Source organism: Ambystoma mexicanum, chromosome 11, assembly GCF_040938575.1.
Source record: "Ambystoma mexicanum isolate Mex_15411 chromosome 11, UKY_AmexF1_1, whole genome shotgun sequence".
Taxonomy (NCBI): Eukaryota; Metazoa; Chordata; class Amphibia; order Caudata; family Ambystomatidae; genus Ambystoma; species Ambystoma mexicanum.
In genome coordinates, this window is record NC_090934.1 from 987,402,278 (window position 1) to 987,421,177 (window position 18,900).

The window sequence follows — 18,900 nt, forward strand, 5'->3', positions numbered from 1 at the left end:
AGACATATGTGGTCTTTCTAACGAAGGTTGGCAATGATTGGTCACAAATCGATGAGAAAAGCAAAAAAGCCCTTGAATTGAAAGAACTGGGGACACCAAAAAAAATCAACCCGGTCCTAGACAATGATCTTGTCTTTCACCCCTCGGTGCCCATTGATCAGAAGGAGGGCGAATATGGGGAAGCCTCTGACACATAAATGGAGGCTAGGCCCAGAGCAGGTGGCTTTGACAACGTACACTTGCACAAGGCCACCGAGGATGCAACTCGTTATGCCCTGTCCAATCCTACTTCAGGTGCACAGGTTTTTGACACCAACTCTGGGGTAGGGGAGAAAGGGTCACCTAACAGGGACAGAGAAGGGTTGGGTAGCCAGGCTATTAACCCTCTTAAATCTTCCAGCCCCCCTTCCTCCTCTTTCCCCATACAATATCAGTCCTTTGGCACAAAAGATCCTCTCGTTGGTCCGTTTTTTGAAGGTATCAATCTGGAGGACACGGTTTCAACATATGCCTCATTTCCTGTGCTGGCAGGAATTCTTAATCTCCTGGATAAGGGCCATGAACTGACCCATTTTGATATCCAGGAACTTAGATCCTTGACAATAGCTAATGCAGAGAAAAAGTGTAAATTGGAGGGGTATCTTTTGGCCATGGACAGATGTGCTGTGGCAGGGGGGAAATGCAAAGCGCAAAGCAGATCGTATTACCACAACCAGAATTCGCAAACGGAACCTGAGATTGAGGCGTGTCCCAAATCCTACGCAGAGGTTCTCACAAAGGGGAACAATGCACCCATCTTGCCTGCCATATTGAGTTGTCTGTCTGAACTAAAACTAATGGTGTCAATTAATGGCACCCAGATCAAAAATTTAGAGGAGAAAATCAGAGTAGTGCAAACTAATTTGAGAAGAATAGAAGAGAAGCTGGCAACTAGTGACAGTCTCTGATGACGTGCAGATAGACACCAATCCAGACAGCCCTTCAGCACTCTTAAGGGCACTGGAGGAAGGAGGTGAACCCAAGGGGGATGAAATGGAATCCAGGGCGGGAGACTCTTCCGCAGAGCGCTAAAACACTATTGATCAGCCCATCTCCCGTAGGGAGAACAAAATTAGGGCTAGGGCCATCAGGCATAGAGCTGCCAGGGCGCAGGGCTCCTCTAAAAATCTCACAAAAAAGCAAGAATCAACCCACCCTAAAAATCACCAACACTAATGCCAATATAAAAGACATATGTGGTCTTTCTAACGAAGGTTGCCATTGATTTGTCACAAATCGATGAGAAAAGCAAAAAAGCCCTTGAATTGAAAGAACTGGGGACACCAAAAAAAATCAACCCGGTCCTAGACAATGATCTTGTCTTTCGCCCATCGGTGCCCATTGATCAGAAGGAGGGCGAATATGGGGAAGCCTCTGACACATTAATGGAGGCTATGAGCCACAAGGGCCGTACACAAACACTTAAATTAACAAAAAAAGAAACCTTAAAAGAGAATGTCCCGATAAGAGAAGAAGGTAACATGGGGGGAAAGCCCCTGCAGGGCCTCAAAGATTGCAATGATGCTAAACCTTCCAAAAAAAATAGCACAAACAAAATAAAAAATTTCAAAAAAATACTAAGCACGAATGACATAACGGGCATTAAACTTTTTTTTATGCCAACATTTATAAATAATCTAGGTAGTGGAGAGGAAACTACGGGTACATCACCTGCTCCACACTCCATACATCCACCCAAAGGTCTGAGAAATATCACTCCAGCACCTCAAGAGAAGGCTGAGTTAGTAGAGCCTCCTGCGGGAGGCAAATATACCTCTAATAGTGGGGAGGCCATTATTGCCGGGGAACTCAATGCCAAAGAAGCACCCATGGGAAGGAGTGGGAAGGGGGATTGGACAATGCCTTAGGTACCTATTCTGATTCCTAGCGAGGACATTAAAATCCTTGTAAAACAAGCGGTGGAGAAACTGTTAGAAGACTCTAGCAGGCAGGGTCCTAGACTACCGGGTTTTCATAACTGGACTGAAGTACCTCACCATCTCACTGAGAAGAAAGACAATACTGAAGGGCCTCCCAATGCCATTCAAAAGCTTGGGCCTCCTCATGATTTTTTGGTGACAGAAAAATTTCAAACTGAGTCCTCAACCATGATTAGGCCGGATAGTGAATCTAATAATCCATTTTATAGCTCCCATAATCCTTTAAGGCAGGGGGGCATTAGCAATGCACCTCCAGCTTCGCTAAATTACAAAACGCATCTCATGGAAGGACCTGCAGTTCGGCTTAACTTACCCTGTCCAGATCCCCTGAAATTTAAGTTAAATTCGATGTTTGAACAACAAGAAATTAGAAATATTCCTGAAAGAAATAACAATCCTCACCCGATGTTTGAACAACAAGAAATGAGAAATATTCATGAAAGACATAACAATCCTTACCCGATTAAACAATGGGAGAATTTGGCACAAGCTGTGCACTCGATAGAAGAGGAAAATTGTAAGCCGTACAGGCCCGACACAAGGACTTTTGATAACTATCCACAGAATAAAGAGGAGTCCTGTGAGGGCCCAGGATACCAAACAGGTGGAGAGAATCGCAGTCCTTATAGATTAAAGAATCTAGCCCTAAACAACGAGAGGTCCTTTAGAATTGACAGGCGAACACCACATTTTACTGACTCCCCTAGCATTATGCTATACTTTATGCTTCCTCAGGGTGGTACGATTTCTTTAAGTCGCCCAAGAGTCTTATCCCTTTTGAGGGAAATTCCTAGACTCTCTATGATTTCTTCGGGTGATATTAAATTGGTGGACTTTATCCACCCACTGAGGTTTGATTATGTTAGACTCATATTCTATTCACAGGCCATCATGGAACTATTAGTCTCCGAAATTGATTCTCTCCACTTCTTCGGCTTCGATCTAGAATCTTTCAATTATAGATTGATTAGCCAAGGGGTTGAGGCAGAGGGGAACAGCTCGCTGGATGCTACTTCCTACTCACTCCTAAAAAAGACTGAGGGGCAAACTGCACAGATTACAAGTCCGGAAACAGATCTAAAACGGCTGGGACAATCTTTGAGCGAATCCGTAGCTAAAATTCAAGCTCTAAATTGAAACCATAGACTACCTCAACATATACATTGGTATCCTGGAACTCTCGGGGAAACAAATCCCTTAGGGTGGTGTCTGCTAGCGCTAGTCACCTTATCGAAGCAAGTATTTTTTGCCCCCAGGAGACATGGGCAACATCTCCCCTAGTGCTGGATGGGTATTATATGCATCAAGTGCTAGCAGAAAAAAAAGCAAGAGGGAGACCGGCGGGAGGCATGCTTACAGCTATTAGAAACTCGTTGCCCTTTAAGTGTCTTAAGCTTTTCACCCCGCATAAAGGTTGCATTGCCATGTTGGTGCATTCCCCCCACCCCCCTGTACCATTCGGTCAACTGTTGGTAGTTAACATATATTGAAGTCCTGAGCTCGACCTAAGTAGATTTATTGACCTAATTGATGGCATCATACATGAATGCCAAATGTTGTGCAAAGTTCTGAACATCATGGTCCTGGGCGATTTTAATTCTGAAGCAGGTTTGTGTTCAAAGCGGGTACCTGGAGAGTTGATTCTCTGCCCCAATAATGTTGGCTCCTATAGAAAACAAGTTCAAGGATTACAGTGGAATCACTTCCTGAGCAGTTGGGGCCTAAGTAGTGTAAATAACTGCCTGAGTAAGGAAGCTATATGTTCCACTTAGGCAAATGGATATGAATTCTCAACCATAGATTATATCTTTGTATATATGCATGTACTTAACTGTTGTTCTGATTTTACAATTATACCTTCCGTGGTCAGTGATCATAATATGCTTAAACTGACCCTTTTGGCCCCGATAGTGGCCGCTGCTATGGATGTGTACCCACTGACGATGGAGACTAATACTGTTGGGAATAAAATTAACTGGCATTGTGATAATGTTGAAAAAGTAAATAAGGTCTTCTTCCAGGATTACGACAGTAATGGTTGCGAAAAAAGAATTATTAGCATGTACACACATGGGGATTTTAATAACTATTTTAAGGGTGTGATTCTTGGGCCCAAAGGGATCAGGAGGCCCAAGAAACAAGGTCCCTCTCATACACATGTGTTTGATCCAACCATGTATCAACTTAAAAAAGAGAGGAATCGTGAGATTCGTCGTCTAGTTAAACAGCCATATACTTCGAAATTAGTGGAAGTGATAAAAAAGGCAAAAAACAAGTGGAAATCCAAAGCTTGAACATTAAAAGCAAAAATCTTTCAGCAAGATGCGGAAAGCATACTGGAAGCATTATCAAAAACCAATATGAGAAATGTTTGGACCCTGGTCAATGGGAGATGTGAAAGTCAAGTTAGAGAACAAGGTGGGTGCATCTCATCGGCTGTGTGGGAAGGGCATTTTGGTTCTTTATACCGCCAACCTACCACCAATTGGCTAGTGACGGCACACATTTTAAAATACCATTGGAATTTCCCTTTCACACTACTGGACATACAAAGACTCATATCAAGATGTTCGTCCTCGCGAGCTCCAGGACCAAATATGCTTGCTAACGTAGTGTTCAAGGGGAACTCCAACTTGTGGGCTAAAATTTTGTTTCTGTTGTTTAAGGATATTGTCATATCCAGGGTATTTCCTACAAGTTGGCATCTGTCCTACGTGGTTCCCATCTATAAAAAGGGTGATGGGTCCTTAACATACAGCTATAGACCTATCGCCCTGTTGGACGCTGATTCAAAAATCTTTGTGTCCTTGGTCTTGTAAAATATCCATTCCTGGATTGACACAGAGGCAATTTTATCTCCCCAGCAATTTGGCTTTAGGAAAACAGTTGGCACGGATGCTGGGAGCCTTCTTTTGTCTATTATGCAGCATCAGACTAGGTCAAGAGACAGCCAACCAATATACTTGGCGGCTATAGACTTGAGTTCCGCTTTTGATTTAGTAAACAGAGCTATGCTGTGGACCAAACTTTATGCCCTTGACATGCCCGCCCAGCTTCTATCTATTATCTACCACCTCCATGCTGAAACTAAGATTAGGGTCCGACTAAACGCAGAGGGAACCCTCTCAGAGGAAATTATCACAACTAATGGTCTCAGACAGGGATGCATATTCGCACCAACCATCTCTAATGTGTACTTATCTGAAGTGGGTCCGGTTTTGGAATATGCATCCTTTGCTGCGCCTAAAGTGGAGGGTACTAAAATTATATGGACGGCATATGCCGATGACGTATTACTTTTTGATCTGACTCCCATTGGTTTGCAGCGTGTGCTCTCTTCGTTTAAGAAATACACTGGTGAAAATTCATTGGCTATCAACCGTGCTAAAACATTCATCATGCGATTAAGTTATAGGAAATGTGCAACTAGATTTGCCTGGTTTTTAGATCATGTTAAACTCGTGATATGCCACGCCTTCCGCTATCTAGGATATCCTATTTTTGAGTTTGTAACCAGGAAAAATCTATGTACTTTTCTGGATAAGACGATCACGCCATTGATTGCGCAATTGCGTAAATTGGATAATAAATATGGAAAATGTTCAATGTTACCGTGTTTGAAAGTGTACTGTAATACGACCCTGGCCCAGCTTTGCTATGGAATGGAATTGGCCCCTTTATGGTTTAGAAATGAATTTCCAAAGTATGAGGCACGCTTGCTGAGGTCCTTGGTTTGGTACCTGCCCAACTGTGTCCCATTAGCAGCGATAAGCTATGAACTTGGGCTATTTTCATTGTCAAGTACAATTCTTTGGCGTAGAGTATCGCTGTATAGGAAACTGCTTGTTGGTAAGAAGTTCATTATGTACAGAATCATGGGCAGGTCATTGGTAGCGGCGAGGGTTCGTCCACAGTCCTATGGGAATTAGAAAGGGAGTCCCAGGAATCACTTGCAGAAGTTGGGGTTTCTAAAGATCTTCTTATCAATAATCCTGTGAAGGTTAAGAGGCTCCTGCAGCATGCGGATTGGAATTTGACAGTCAGCATAATTTCCAGCAAAAAACTACGCACAGTTGGTAAATAACAACAAAAAAATGGGTACCACGGAACCGTATCTCATCAAATTCCCAAGCAAATTGCTTAGACCGGAATTTATGAGATTTAGTTTTAATGTTTTGGTTACGGGTCAAATTCTAAGCATAAGACAATGTCTGCAAGGTGCAGCTGCAGGTTCAGAATGTAGATTCTGTAACTTAGATTCTAGGGACGTAACACTAGAGCACTTGCTGACACAATGTTCGGGACTGAGACCAGCACGTATTGAATATTTTCTTAAATATGTGGCCAACCCAGAATGTGTTAATCTTGAAGCACTCTGGATGGACATGCTGCATGGTTCAAGGGTCAAACTACAACTGGTGGTGTTGCACTTTATAAAAAACAAATGTGAATTATTAGGCTGATGGATGATTATTAAGTAAAATCGCTATGTTAAAATTTGAATTTCTCCTAGGATCTCAGCCGTATTAAGTAATGTAGTATGAAACATTATGGGGAAAGAAAAAAGTTAGTTTTAAGTCTCAACTGTAACCATTTGCTGAAGAACAACATAATGATAAATTCATCAAAACTTATTGGGATATGGGTTCTTGTTTTTTTAAACATCTTGGGCGAAGAAAAGCCTCCAAGTGTAAATTGCCTGTTGAAGAAAGTGTTATGATATTTGTACTTGTTTTTAATCTATTGGAATTTTTTGTAATTTTATCTAAGATGTCTATTTTTGTAAAGGTTACTGTGTAGCCAAAACAAATAATAAAAAAAAATAATAATACTAAATCCCACATGGGGGAGAGGGGAAGCACCCCAATGTTCCCTCCCAGAACAAAACTCCACATCCCTTCTTTTTAGTATGTTCAATCCACTGGAGACAAGCAATTAGCATGTATCTGGTGTAGTTCATGAATGGGTGGAATAAAGGCAAGCGCCGGTGTTGAGGTTTGAACCCTGCAATTTTGGCAGTTTGTTTCCTACTGGACACGTGCTCTAACTGTCATGCCTGCCATCCTAGGACCATCATGCTCCTTTTCTCTCCCTAAACGTTCCTTCTTACCGGCATCTTCAGCTTTTAGAACGGCAAGGCCGTTCTACACACAATGGAAGCTATCTGGGAGGCGCCGTTAATACTGCACTTGCCAGTGCTGTTATGTTGGGGCTACGATCACGTTTGTGTGTTTTCTCTACATCACACGCTTGGATCACCTGACCAACGTGCACGGCATCACGTTGGTCAGATGCATGTCAGTTGACAGTATTTAACGGAATAGATTCTAAGCGACGGCGCTTCTGATCGCGTTAACTTGAGTTATTGTTCCGGAGCTTGGCATCTGCTGCTTTCTCGCAGACGCTTTTCATTCATTCGGCAATTTTGCCTTTCTCAGTCGATTGTCCTCCGCGTTCCTACGCGGCGCCCCACATTTCCCGCTCTGTTCTCGTACAGAGTCTCAGCCGTGTTTTCTATGCGGCGCCCAACAACACTCAGCTCCAATTCCATACGGAGCATCCAGCCGTGTTCCTACGCGGCACCTAGCAACTTCCAGCTCCAGATCCACATGGGGCTTCTAGCCGCGTTCCTACGTGGCACTCAGCAACTTCCTGCTCCAACTCCATACCGAACCTTAAGCTGAATTCTACAAGACTGCCATATACACCCTGTAGAGTCTGGTTCCCTATCTTACCTATACAGCAAAGAGAGGTTAAGTTTCTGTTGGTTTATTATCAGAGATTCTGTCCTACAACTCTCCCAACTGGACTTCTTCCCACTACCAAAAAGGGCATACCTTCCTGGATCAAGATTCATCATCTCCTCCTCCTAATTTTCTACTAAATAGTGCACTGAACTTTGGACGCTTTCCTGTGTGCACCAACCCGGCTCTAGTGCGGCCCTCGTTCTGTACGGGTTAGTTTCCTCACTTTCCCTTCCTTGTCGTTGTTTTCCTGGGATTTTTCGGACATCTTTGGACTACCAGTGGCTGTGCAAAAGGTTAATGTATATCAGATAGGCTCTTACTGTCCTCTTAATTATTATAGTATTGTGATACATTTCTTCTCTATCAACAGCTTGGTGAAACTTGGTCCACTCACGCCCTTCCCACTGATTACTCTCTCTGACTGTAGAATTATTACCAGTCAAAGAGTGACATTAGTTAGAAGGTTTCTCTTGACTTGACTTCGTTCTACTTCTACCCTCAGTCGGTTGGGAGAAGACGTTGAGTGTATCCTTTACGGCTACCAGTCTGTATCCTTTAAAAGGGAATCCGAGGCATTGTATTATGTATCCTGTGTGTTTCATTATCAGAAAAATTGACTTCTAACACTAACCTTTGGTTCATCAATGTTCAGGCTGCAACACATGCCGGAATCCTTATGTACCTGAGAATACTGTGCCTGTTTGTGCGTTAAGGACATGGCATGCAGTGCTTTGACTCATGGTGAATGTCAAGGAGGCACCTTGTGGTGAAGATATAGTGTTCTTGCAGGGATATTTGCCTTAGTTCTGACAATCACTGATATTTGACCTTGGAAAATTGTAAAAACTACCAGGTGGCTGTATGGGTCTTCATGGCCTGGAATCATCCCTTGAAGCAAAGACATTGCAGTATTGCTTGAAGATGACGTTGTATTTCAGGAACCCTCTTACCCCTAGACCTGTAATGAATGATATGTTTATTCCCGTATACTGTGATTGATTGCCCCTGCATCTTCATTCAAAGGTTGACACCCTTAGATACACTACATAGGCAATTCAGAAATACAGTAAATAAATAAACATACATAAACGCGTAATTAGGATTAAAGAAATCTGCAGTTCAGGATTTCCAGATAAAAACCATTGATTTTCCAAATACCTTTAACGGTAAATCTATAAAGGGTGAAAATGTCTGAAATAATCTTCAATTGAAATTTTGTATTTATGCATTAGAACATAATTATGCCAAGAATGACCAATTCCCAAAATATTACAACAAATACTTTTAGAAAAATAAAATCAAAATGGGAGAGAAGGAATGAAAATGGCAGACATTTTTACAACTGGATACACCTTACCTCCATATCAATCAATCAATCAATTAAAATGTTAACAAAAAATACCCCTTATGTAAACCTTTCCTCTGTACTGAGTTAAGCAATTTATTCAAGATGCCCGCAGTAGATCGGATTCTTATACCAGTTCACAGAAAAGGGTAATTCACCTGTATCATCTTCGTAGACACCATCAACTTCTACAAAGTCATTCTAGAAGACACCATCGGATGGTTTAGGGTGAAGGTGCGCAACTCACATTCCCGTATTCTCCAAACATTTCAAGGTCCCAGGATATACTTCATGAATAATCGTGAGAAAAAAATTTCAAACACTGGATCCAAATGGGAAATCATTTACATAGTCAGAGGATATACTGACAAACTCATGTGTTTGTAAGCTCAAGGTCATAGTTGTGCACCAGAGGGCTAGAGTATTTTCATCACCAAAATGGAGCACCCACATATGAACCCTAGGTTTGGCAAGCAGACCAGCCAGCCAGTTCAGTGGGTGACAAAGTGCACGGAGTGAAGATTGCATCTCAGTGCATGAAGGCCTCGCATGATATGCATTTGCCATTCCCCCCAGACAGTGACTACTCCAACCTGTGACGTCTGAGCTTCTCTGCTGTATAGTAAGCACAAGTTCTGCCAATGTGCAAGCCTCTTTCACAGGTTTGTAAAGGGGCTCTGCCAGTGGTAGAATTGTACGAAATGAAGTAGTGGAAATAGGTTCCGTATTGGCCTGCACCTCTCCCCACAAACCCCATCGCCACGCACACTCCCACTGACAATACAAACCCCAAAACACAAGCTCCTACTGTTTAGGGGAACGCTTAGTGCAGTGCACTTAAAGTGAAGTTTCAATTTCTTCTTACCTTTTTATTTTCAAACGAAACCATTCCGGAACGGTTTCTTTTTCAAATAAAAGTATCGGAACTGTAAAACTTAATTAAAAGAAGTAGAAGAGCACCGCTCCCGACCGCTCCCACCCACTTCGACCACTGGGTTCTACATAATGGGTCCTGCTGATGAATCAGTCCCCTGTGACTTCCGCATTGGTATGAACAGCTGAGAGGGTATGGGCCGGTTGCAGCATAACCACAATCCTGCATTGCAGCCAAACTAATAACTGAGCATGCATATAGCCACGTAGAAATCTCTTGCAAAGTCACAGACTGGCACTTCAAAACAAAAATCTGCACTTTCACAGATTTCCTTTCACGGTGTTCCAATTCATTGTTCTGGGGATCATCCCTCTCTTCTCCCATTGGCCCCCTACAGACCTAGCATCACCTTAAGGCTACTGGTACATGGCAAATCCGCAGTATGATATGATATGATAGTTTATTTATATAGCACCTATACACAATGTGTTTCAAAGCGCTTCAAGGCAAGGGAGGGAACAAGGGAAAATGCAATGACATTCTTACAGGCCATGAACAGTAAGGGTGTGAAATTAACTATCGTGCTTGGCCTGACGACATTTCAGATAGTGCAAGAGATCAGACATAGATAAGGAAGGGAGGGGGAGAGTGGGAAGGAAATGGACAGGCGACTACTGTACTAGGCCTGACAACGTTTCTGGTAGAGCCGGAGTAAAACTAAAGATGAGGGAAAGGGGTGCAGAAAGGGAGGGGAGGAACAAAACAAGTGACTATCGTATTAGGCCTGACGACATTTCGGGGAGAGTCGGAGTAAAACAAAAAGGTGAGGGATAGGGGTGCAGAAAGGGAGGGGAGGAACAAAACAAGCGACTATCGTACTAGACCTGACGACATTTCTGGTAGAGCTGGAGTAAAACAAAAGGTGAGGGAGAGGGGTGCAGAAAGGGAGGGGAGGAGCAAAACAAGTGACTATTTTACTAGGCCTGATGACATTTCAGATAGTGCTGGAGGCGGGAGAGAGGCGAGAGGGGAAAAAAACAAGTAAGGGGAGGGGGGATTATAACACTCCAAACCATGATCAGGAGCACATACAAGAAAGGCGATTCATACCACTGCCCAGACCATCTCAGAAGCATGTATGCAACATACATGAAATGGGAAACATCCCTCTCCACCAGAAAGTCCTTTCAGTGCGAAGAGGCTATTAAGTTGGCAGTGTGTACCATGCAAAGAACGTTCAACAGTGAGAGTAGCCAGGAGTCTCACCAGGAGAGCGCTCCTTTAAGGGGCAGAGTCACTGTGTGTAAAGATGCACAGAACGCGGCCCAGCAGCCTCAGTGGCCAAGCCAGTGCACAATACTGCAGCTGAGACTATAAACCTACTCCTCGCTTTTATAGACATTTTAAATAATGTATGACCTGGTACTACACACGTGAGGATGAGGATTTCTGAGAATGCATCCAAGTATTGAATCAACTCTTGGGACCGAGCTCTTTAAATTCCGAGAGTCTGCCTCTCAGCCTGTCTCTGAATGGATTATTATCCAGCAAGACCTTCAGTTCCAATTTGCAAATATGACGCTATATTACGACCCTTTCTTTGTAAACCGTAGTGCTATATTTCAGCAAAAAAAAATAAAAAATGAAAACCTTCATCCAAACTGTAGTCACTGTGACACTACAAATATTAACAAGTACACTTTCTTGGGGTGTACTCGTGCAGTTTGTCTTGTTTGTCTCTTTTCTGTGTCTATGCTTTTTGTTTACCTCGGAAAAAGCAGCAGCCTGGGCACGGCAAACTTGTCTGCAGTTTCAGCAATATTTTCTGCATTTTCGGCTCCTTTCTCGCTTTGGCGGATGATGAGATATTGAAGTGTTAGGTTATTTGTTTTCGGAACTGAAACCCTTACTGGCTGACTGATAACATTTTGTTTAACGTCCCCTCTTACTCTTTCTCTCTTTTGTGATACAGACTGAAGCTGAAGCATTGTACTTTTTTTGTTTCCATTAATTGATAGTCCGGCCATAATAATAACCACTGCACTACCAGGCATCATGTGTAGGTGGGAACTCTGGGATATGGAGCCTTTAGAATATTATAGACTTATTGAATGATATGCATGGTCACAGCCCCTGCGCTTAGTCACTTGCACGGCTACATTTGGTCAGACCCATTGACTTTAAGTCACTGTGCATTGCACACAGAGCACTTCACCTGGCTTGGTCCAGTCTTTATCCACCTGGGAATCCTGAAATACACCACTTCTTGCCCACTGAGACCCTCCTCATCCATGTCTAGCAGTGGTCAAACTGTACAAAAAGAAGTAGTGGAACTATGCTCCCTGCTGGCCTGTCTCCGCTCCCCACTGACCCCATCATTGCGCCCCCTCCCACGCACAATACAATCACCTAAAGAAATGCGCCTCCTCTTTAAGGGAACGTTTGGTGCAGTGCACTGAAGGGCACGTTTCAACTTCTTCCCAGATTTTTATGATAAAACAAAACCATCCTGGAACGGATTTAAAAAATAATAAAAGTATAGGAACAGTAAAACTTCATTTAAAAATGTATAGGAGCACTGCTCTCAACCACTCCCGCCCCCTTCGACCACTGATGCCTAGTGTCACCATTACTCGTTCCTAAAACCAAATGCAGAAGGTTGTACACTCTTGATCTGTGTAGCCTCACTCTGTAACAACGACCACCCGACCACCCTTATGCTCTATTGCAGGACAAGGTGTGTTCAGAAAGGCCTTTAAGAACATTCTAATCCCAGTGTTTTCATCCTCAGTCCGCCAGTCGAGAGTCATTCACTCAGGTTAACTAGTGTTAAGAAGCTACAATTGTGGTGCCAATGTGTTCCATAGAAGAGCCTTACAATACCATAATAATGACATAACTATGACAAAATGACTACCTTCATGCCAAAGTACGTGGACTGCCTTGTTTGTTTGATCAAGTTCATTTGTTCATGTGTACGCTCCTTGTAAATTGTTCGCCAGTTGTGTTTTGCTTCAACTATTTGTTTAAATGGTCCGTATGAGGGACTTTTGTTATGTGACGAACTGCGTAGAGTGGCAAAGGCAACTCTCGGGGTCCTGAGTTGACTCAACATGACTCAAACATGGTTGAATCAGCTCAAGCATTGGATCAAGGTTGGAGAAAGAACACAAGACTGTTTGTTTCCATTATGGTTGTTGGGTGACCCAGTCCCAGGTTTCCAGGGTTCAGGGGAGTCCTTCGGCTTGTGGGATGTACTGACCCACTAGGCACTGCCCTGCGACATCACTGTGTACTGGTGGCACCAGAACCAGCAAAATGGCCGCAAAAAGCCCTATGCGCGCTAAACCTATGAAAATTGCACAGTGAAACCGGAAAAGATGGCTGCCAATCTACTTTGCCTGTGTCAGTGGTGGAACAGGAGACCACACTGCTGAAATCTGTCATTGGGCTGCCTACAGAGTGAACATGGAAACTACATGAAAGGCAGTGCTTTATTGCAAGGAAACCCAGAAGTGCTCTGAAATCCTTTTTCCTTGGTTGCTGAAATTACAAAATAATGGTTCAAAACATCAGAAAATATCCAACATCCTTGCTAGGTGTTACTCGTCACTTCATTCAAGGAATCAATAGAAGCACACGTCAGGAAAAGCAGAATCCATCGTAAGAATATCCACATTAAAACGTGTGCTTGTCTGTGAAAATCTGTCAAAATACGGGCGCAGTACCACCGGCCGCCTGTATGACAGCTGTCATTTAATTGCATTGGAAGCTGAAACTTGTGCAGTTAAAATCAAATGGTTGGAATTAAGTGACTTGCTATCAAAAGCAATATAGGTTGCAACTATTTAATCTCTATGTTTTAAAAGACTGGAATTAGAGTTATGTTGCCTGTTTTGAAATTGTAAGTTTATTTTCATCAAAGAAAACTTAACAAATTGAGTTTTAAAGTAACCTGATGCAAGCCAAAGAACTACAAAGCAAATTACACAGCTTGCCCCAACAAAAGGCACCTCCCTTCTGTCTCTGGCCCAGGAACTCACATTCAGGTGTTGATGAAGAGGGGAGGGGATTTGGGCTGCTGCTCCTCGGAGAGACAAAGGACTTCCTTGATTGAAAAGATATGCAGATGCAAGTGTCAACAGAAGCCCCTGCCAGAGGAAAAAGGTGGGGATTGATCTTGAGCCACCAGAAACTTTGGGGGTGGGAACAGACAGTTTTGTTTATTCTCAAAGCACAGAAAAGTATATTTTTGAAAAGGACTGTGCGAATTTTTAAAAATTGTAAGATTACAGTATTATTAATGTGAAATTTTTGGTAATGTTTTAAAAGTACTCAGAACTATGTGCTTTGTTCAGGGACATAACTGCAGAAATTGTGGTTTTGTAGCAATTGTATTGATGCCAGAAACATGAAACTTCATATGATTATGCCCAGATATCATGCACACATATGTGTAAAATTGTGGACAATTCTGACATTGGGTACCAGACCAAAAGTGCGAGAAATTGCCAAATCTAGACCCAAGCTCTCACTGCGATGGGGCTTGGATGAATACTTGCTCCACAAAACGTCTATGGCAAATGCCATCCCAAAACGCAATCGTGACAGTGTAGCAAGCGCCCCGTGAAGCAGAGACAGAAAACGTGAAACCGTTTCATGATGTTTTACATCTATAACAACATCCTGCCAAGTGTCTAATTGAGGCGAACATCCTCAGCTTTCCAACGAACCCAAAACCGCATCCCGACTCCTTATAGTTTTTCCGCAATCGTGCTTACCGCGTGCGGAAAAGTTTGCCGCAAATTTTTCGTTTGGCTCAAATCTATCACGTGTGAAATAGCTGTTCATTGCATCCGACCTCAGAATTAAGTTTTCAACTTGCTAGTTACTCAATAATCATTGCTAGTGTTTGTCTGAAACCATACAAAGGGGCTCCCACTAGTATTGAAACCATTTTAGTGAATTAAATCCATTTTCAGTGTTTTACCATTAATGCAAAGCCAAATTTAAACCATTTTGACACATTTGCAATCATTCCTGTTTCTCTCTCTGTGTTTGCTGGGGGGAAATTGGGATTGATACTATTGTGTTGAATTCTGTATTCCTGAAACCTGTTTTCTCTCCTTCCATCTCTTTATATTGCATATTGGGGGGACTGAGTAGTGTGCAGGGGGAAAGAGTAATCACATTGCATTTTGATTGAACCCACACTAAAGTATTATTCTATGCTGCAATATTTTTCCTATCATTACTCCGTGTGATTAAAGAGATTTATTGTGACATCACCCCATTGGTGATCATTGTATAACCATTCAAATAGTGTGATATATATATATATTGTGAAATACTTAAAATAAATATTTTTAACTTTGCAAAACAGCCTGCTTCCTGGTTCAGTGTGACCGGGGATTCGAAGAGAGGGGCGTGATATAAGGGTACATCATTCAGAAATAAAAGAACTTATAGACATAAATAAGTAATTAAGGGTTTCAGCTGTGCATCACACGCTAGGCATTGACTTAGGTGGAGTGCCGGGTTGAAATCACTTACAGTCTGTCCTTCCCACTCAGGAAGCTTGTCAGAGAGCACATGCATACACTGGGCCTCATTACGACTGTGGCGGCCACGGTGCCCGTTCCTTACCGGCACCCTTCATACCGGGCTGCCACATTACGAGTTCTGCAGCGGGTCCCGCTCTGTACGCCTGGCCAGACCAGACGTGCAGAGCGACACCCGCTACCAGAACAGGATGCTAACAATGGTCCCGTCATTAACGGGTCTGTTGTTAGCATCCTCCCCATTGCCATTGAGCCCTATTGGAGGTCAAATGGGAATGAGGATGTACCGGGTTCAGGTCCCGCGAATGGGAATTACCGGGCCCGCAAAGGTTGGAATGGCCCGGTAATTCCCATTTTGCCAGACCCAGACCTGAGTTTGGGGGTAGCCATGCCGCTAAAAACGTCATGGCTACCTCCAAACTCGTAATGGACCTCCAAAACCGGGTCTGGGTTCCCTGAATGGGATATTACCAGGCCATTCCGAGTTTGGAGGTCCCGGTAATTCCTCCCTCAGGGAACCCGGGCCCGGACCTTCCCCATTCCCATTCGAGCCCCCATAGTGCTCAATGGGAATGGGAGAGGTAGCTAACAACGGGCCGATTACGATTGGCCCGTGGTTAACTCCCTGGTCCCCTCACAGGACCCGGTAACAACGCCTGGTTGTACCAGGCGTCCTAACGGGGTCCCGCGAGGGGACCTCGTAATCAGGCGGAATGGGAATAACGGGTCCGCATCCATTAGCGGACCCCGTTAACCCATTCCGCCTGACTTGTAATGAGGCCCATAGAATACAAAGAAGGCCAAACAGAAGGGTCTCTAGAAACCAAGCAGGCCATAAGATGACAGCAAGAGACTCTGGCCTGTATAATTGTATATTCCCATAGGCTGCAATGTCAAAACTAGAGATGGCTTATATTTAGATATGAATCTGCCACGATGCCCTGGAAGCACACCATTCCATTATTTCAGATGAATGGTTCCCACGATTGAAGGCAGTCCCTAGCTGTTGGATCTTTGGGTTCCATCGGGTTTTTCAATGGTGTGCACGTATTGCTCTGGAACTTCCAAGTTGCCAAAATCCAAGGTAGCGCCTGTAAGGTGTCAGTAGACTGGAGCATTATGAAAGTGAAGTCTGATTAGCAGATCTCACTTTCAGAGACAGAATTACAAGTAAAGTCAAACAAGCTTATGCTACTCTGCCCTCACAGGTGGAATTCTGCCACAGTAACATAACAATATGGCGAATATCTTGGTGTTGTATCCCTGCAGCCTCATTTTGATGTTACTCCCCAGAACCGCCCCTCACGCCATCGTCCTGTTTATCACCTCAGCAAAACCTCTAGGGGTTTACATTTTCTTAAAAATTGGGTTGAGCCTCATTTCACCAAACGAATCTATTTGGAGATGCCCAGTGGGGCAAACCAAAAGGGATCTAAAAAAGAGCGACCCCTTCTGTTTTTGGGCAAGTTGGTTGAACAGAGTATTGCGGGAGAACATGCCAAAGGTAAGGTACAATATTTTAGATGGGATGAACGGGGACAGTGAAGCGGGAGGGGGGCGGCGTGCACGGCCAGTTGTGAGAATGCACAGAACGCTGACTTTTCCCTGCGGCCACTGCTCAGAATCTGAGCACTCTCATTGGCTGCTGCTGGTGCACAGTTTCATTTCAAGCACCGTTCACAAGTTTAGAAGGACATGCTCAGAACCATAGTAACCAGGAGCCCATGGACTGCATTACACAAACGTTGCATTAAAACAGCACTATTTTAAACCACCATATGTAGCAGGGGATGATGGGCAGGAGTATTTTCATAATGTATGCACAGGGTGCAAATACGGGTGCACAATTGCACTGCTTGATCCAAAGTTTAAGAAATGCGGTGGGTGATTTAGGAAAGGGGGAGGGCGTATGCATTTACTAGGCTGCAGTGGTCTATGACAAAGAAGGGCCATCACTGTTCATGAATTGAAACATGATTACTTCTATAAATGACCTAACATTTTAATACAAAAATATGGCAAGACCCCCGAGGCATTTGTAACCATGCTTCACTGTGAGCCTGGTAGATTAGCATATAATCCATTTCCCAGCCCCCCATTCAGACCCGCTCTGTGAGGCAGCACCGTCTGCCCTGCATTTCGGCCAGTTACTTTTATGGCCCCTTAGATTCTCAGCCTGATCAGGTGCAATGCAGCACGGGCATCGGAAGTCCAGGGCCGGAGCCAGGCGACATGCCCCCCTGGACCCCCCCCCTCCCCCCAGGCCGTCATTAGCCCCCTGACAGCCAGCTCGGGGGAATCTGTCAAGGGCTCCCCAGCTGGTGTAGTGGGAGAAGGCGTGGCGGGCGCCCTTTTGTTGCTCCGCTCCGAGCCCCCCCCCCCCTTCATCTCCCCCCTTTACCAGGGGCGCACGGGGAGGGGGACGCCAATTTTGACGAGGGCGCTGCTGCCGCTAAGGCCGCCCCTTCTCAAGACCTCTCTGCACAACCGGGAAGCCTTGTCGTTCTCATTTCTCTAACATGTCTACGGGAAAAACCATCCCAAAACGCGACCGTGACAGCGTAGCAAGCGCCTCGTGAAGCAGAGACAGAAAACGTGAAACCGTTTCATGATGATTTACATCTGTAACAACATCCTGCCAAAACACGTCTCAATCGTTTCACTTTTGCAACAAGATACGCACGGATATCAGTCACTGTAAAAAGGTGTCATTGAAAATGGCACTCGGAGCAAATGCTTTGCATCATGTGTGATAGTATGCGTGCATACTCACTGTGCAGCACGGCATGCGCGATGGGCTGGGGCTGCACCCTGTCTCCCCCGCAGAGAAGGCTCCTGTGCATGCTCCCCTCTCAGGCTGTCCCAGCCTTTTGGAAACTCGCCCAACCACGGCTGGTTTCACAGCCAACACAGTCGGCTAAATCTGTCATCCCAGAGGAGACGGGTCCCCACCTGCTAAATCTGCCGACTCAGCCGGCTTCCAGCAGCACGGGAGTCGGTATCGCAGCCCGAACGAGGGCACTTGCCAGGCGAAGATGCCAGCCTGCAGCGCGCGGAGAGCACCGCGAAGCGGCGCCAGGCAGAGCAACCGAGTACAGTGCGCCCCCCTGCAAGCGTGCCACCGTGGTAAAGCATTGGCGTCAATAACATCGGGGGCGGGCTGTTTGCAAAGCGCCTTGCGCGGGTTTTCTCCCGCTTCTAAGCGCTGCAATAGCAGCGGCCATTACTACCCTATTTATGGGCACGCTATGTATGAAGGGCTGGTTCTAACTTGTGAAATGGAAGCTGGCCCTCGTAAGATGCAGAGGTTAGGATAAGACATGTCATTTATAACGCGCCTATACACAAGTGTTTCTAGCTCCTCGAGCCATCCAACAATTGGACATATTATGTT

At 44.4% G+C, this 18,900-nt stretch overlaps 1 protein-coding gene across 4 annotated transcripts in view; it reads right to left on the bottom strand.

Moving 5' to 3' along the window:
* Positions 1–18,593, bottom strand: part of OSBPL5 (oxysterol binding protein like 5) — a 1,112,782-nt gene extending 1,094,189 nt beyond the window's left edge. For 3 of the 4 annotated variants that reach the window (XM_069624153.1, XM_069624161.1, XM_069624156.1), the window contains exon 1: positions 18,280–18,593. In XM_069624153.1, the coding sequence (XP_069480254.1) occupies positions 18,280–18,294 (15 nt within the window). In that variant the 5' untranslated portion in view covers positions 18,295–18,593. The remainder of the gene's footprint in view (positions 1–18,279) is intronic. The other variant, XM_069624160.1, reaches the window with a different exon arrangement.
* Between the last annotated feature and the right edge of the window lie 307 nt (positions 18,594–18,900).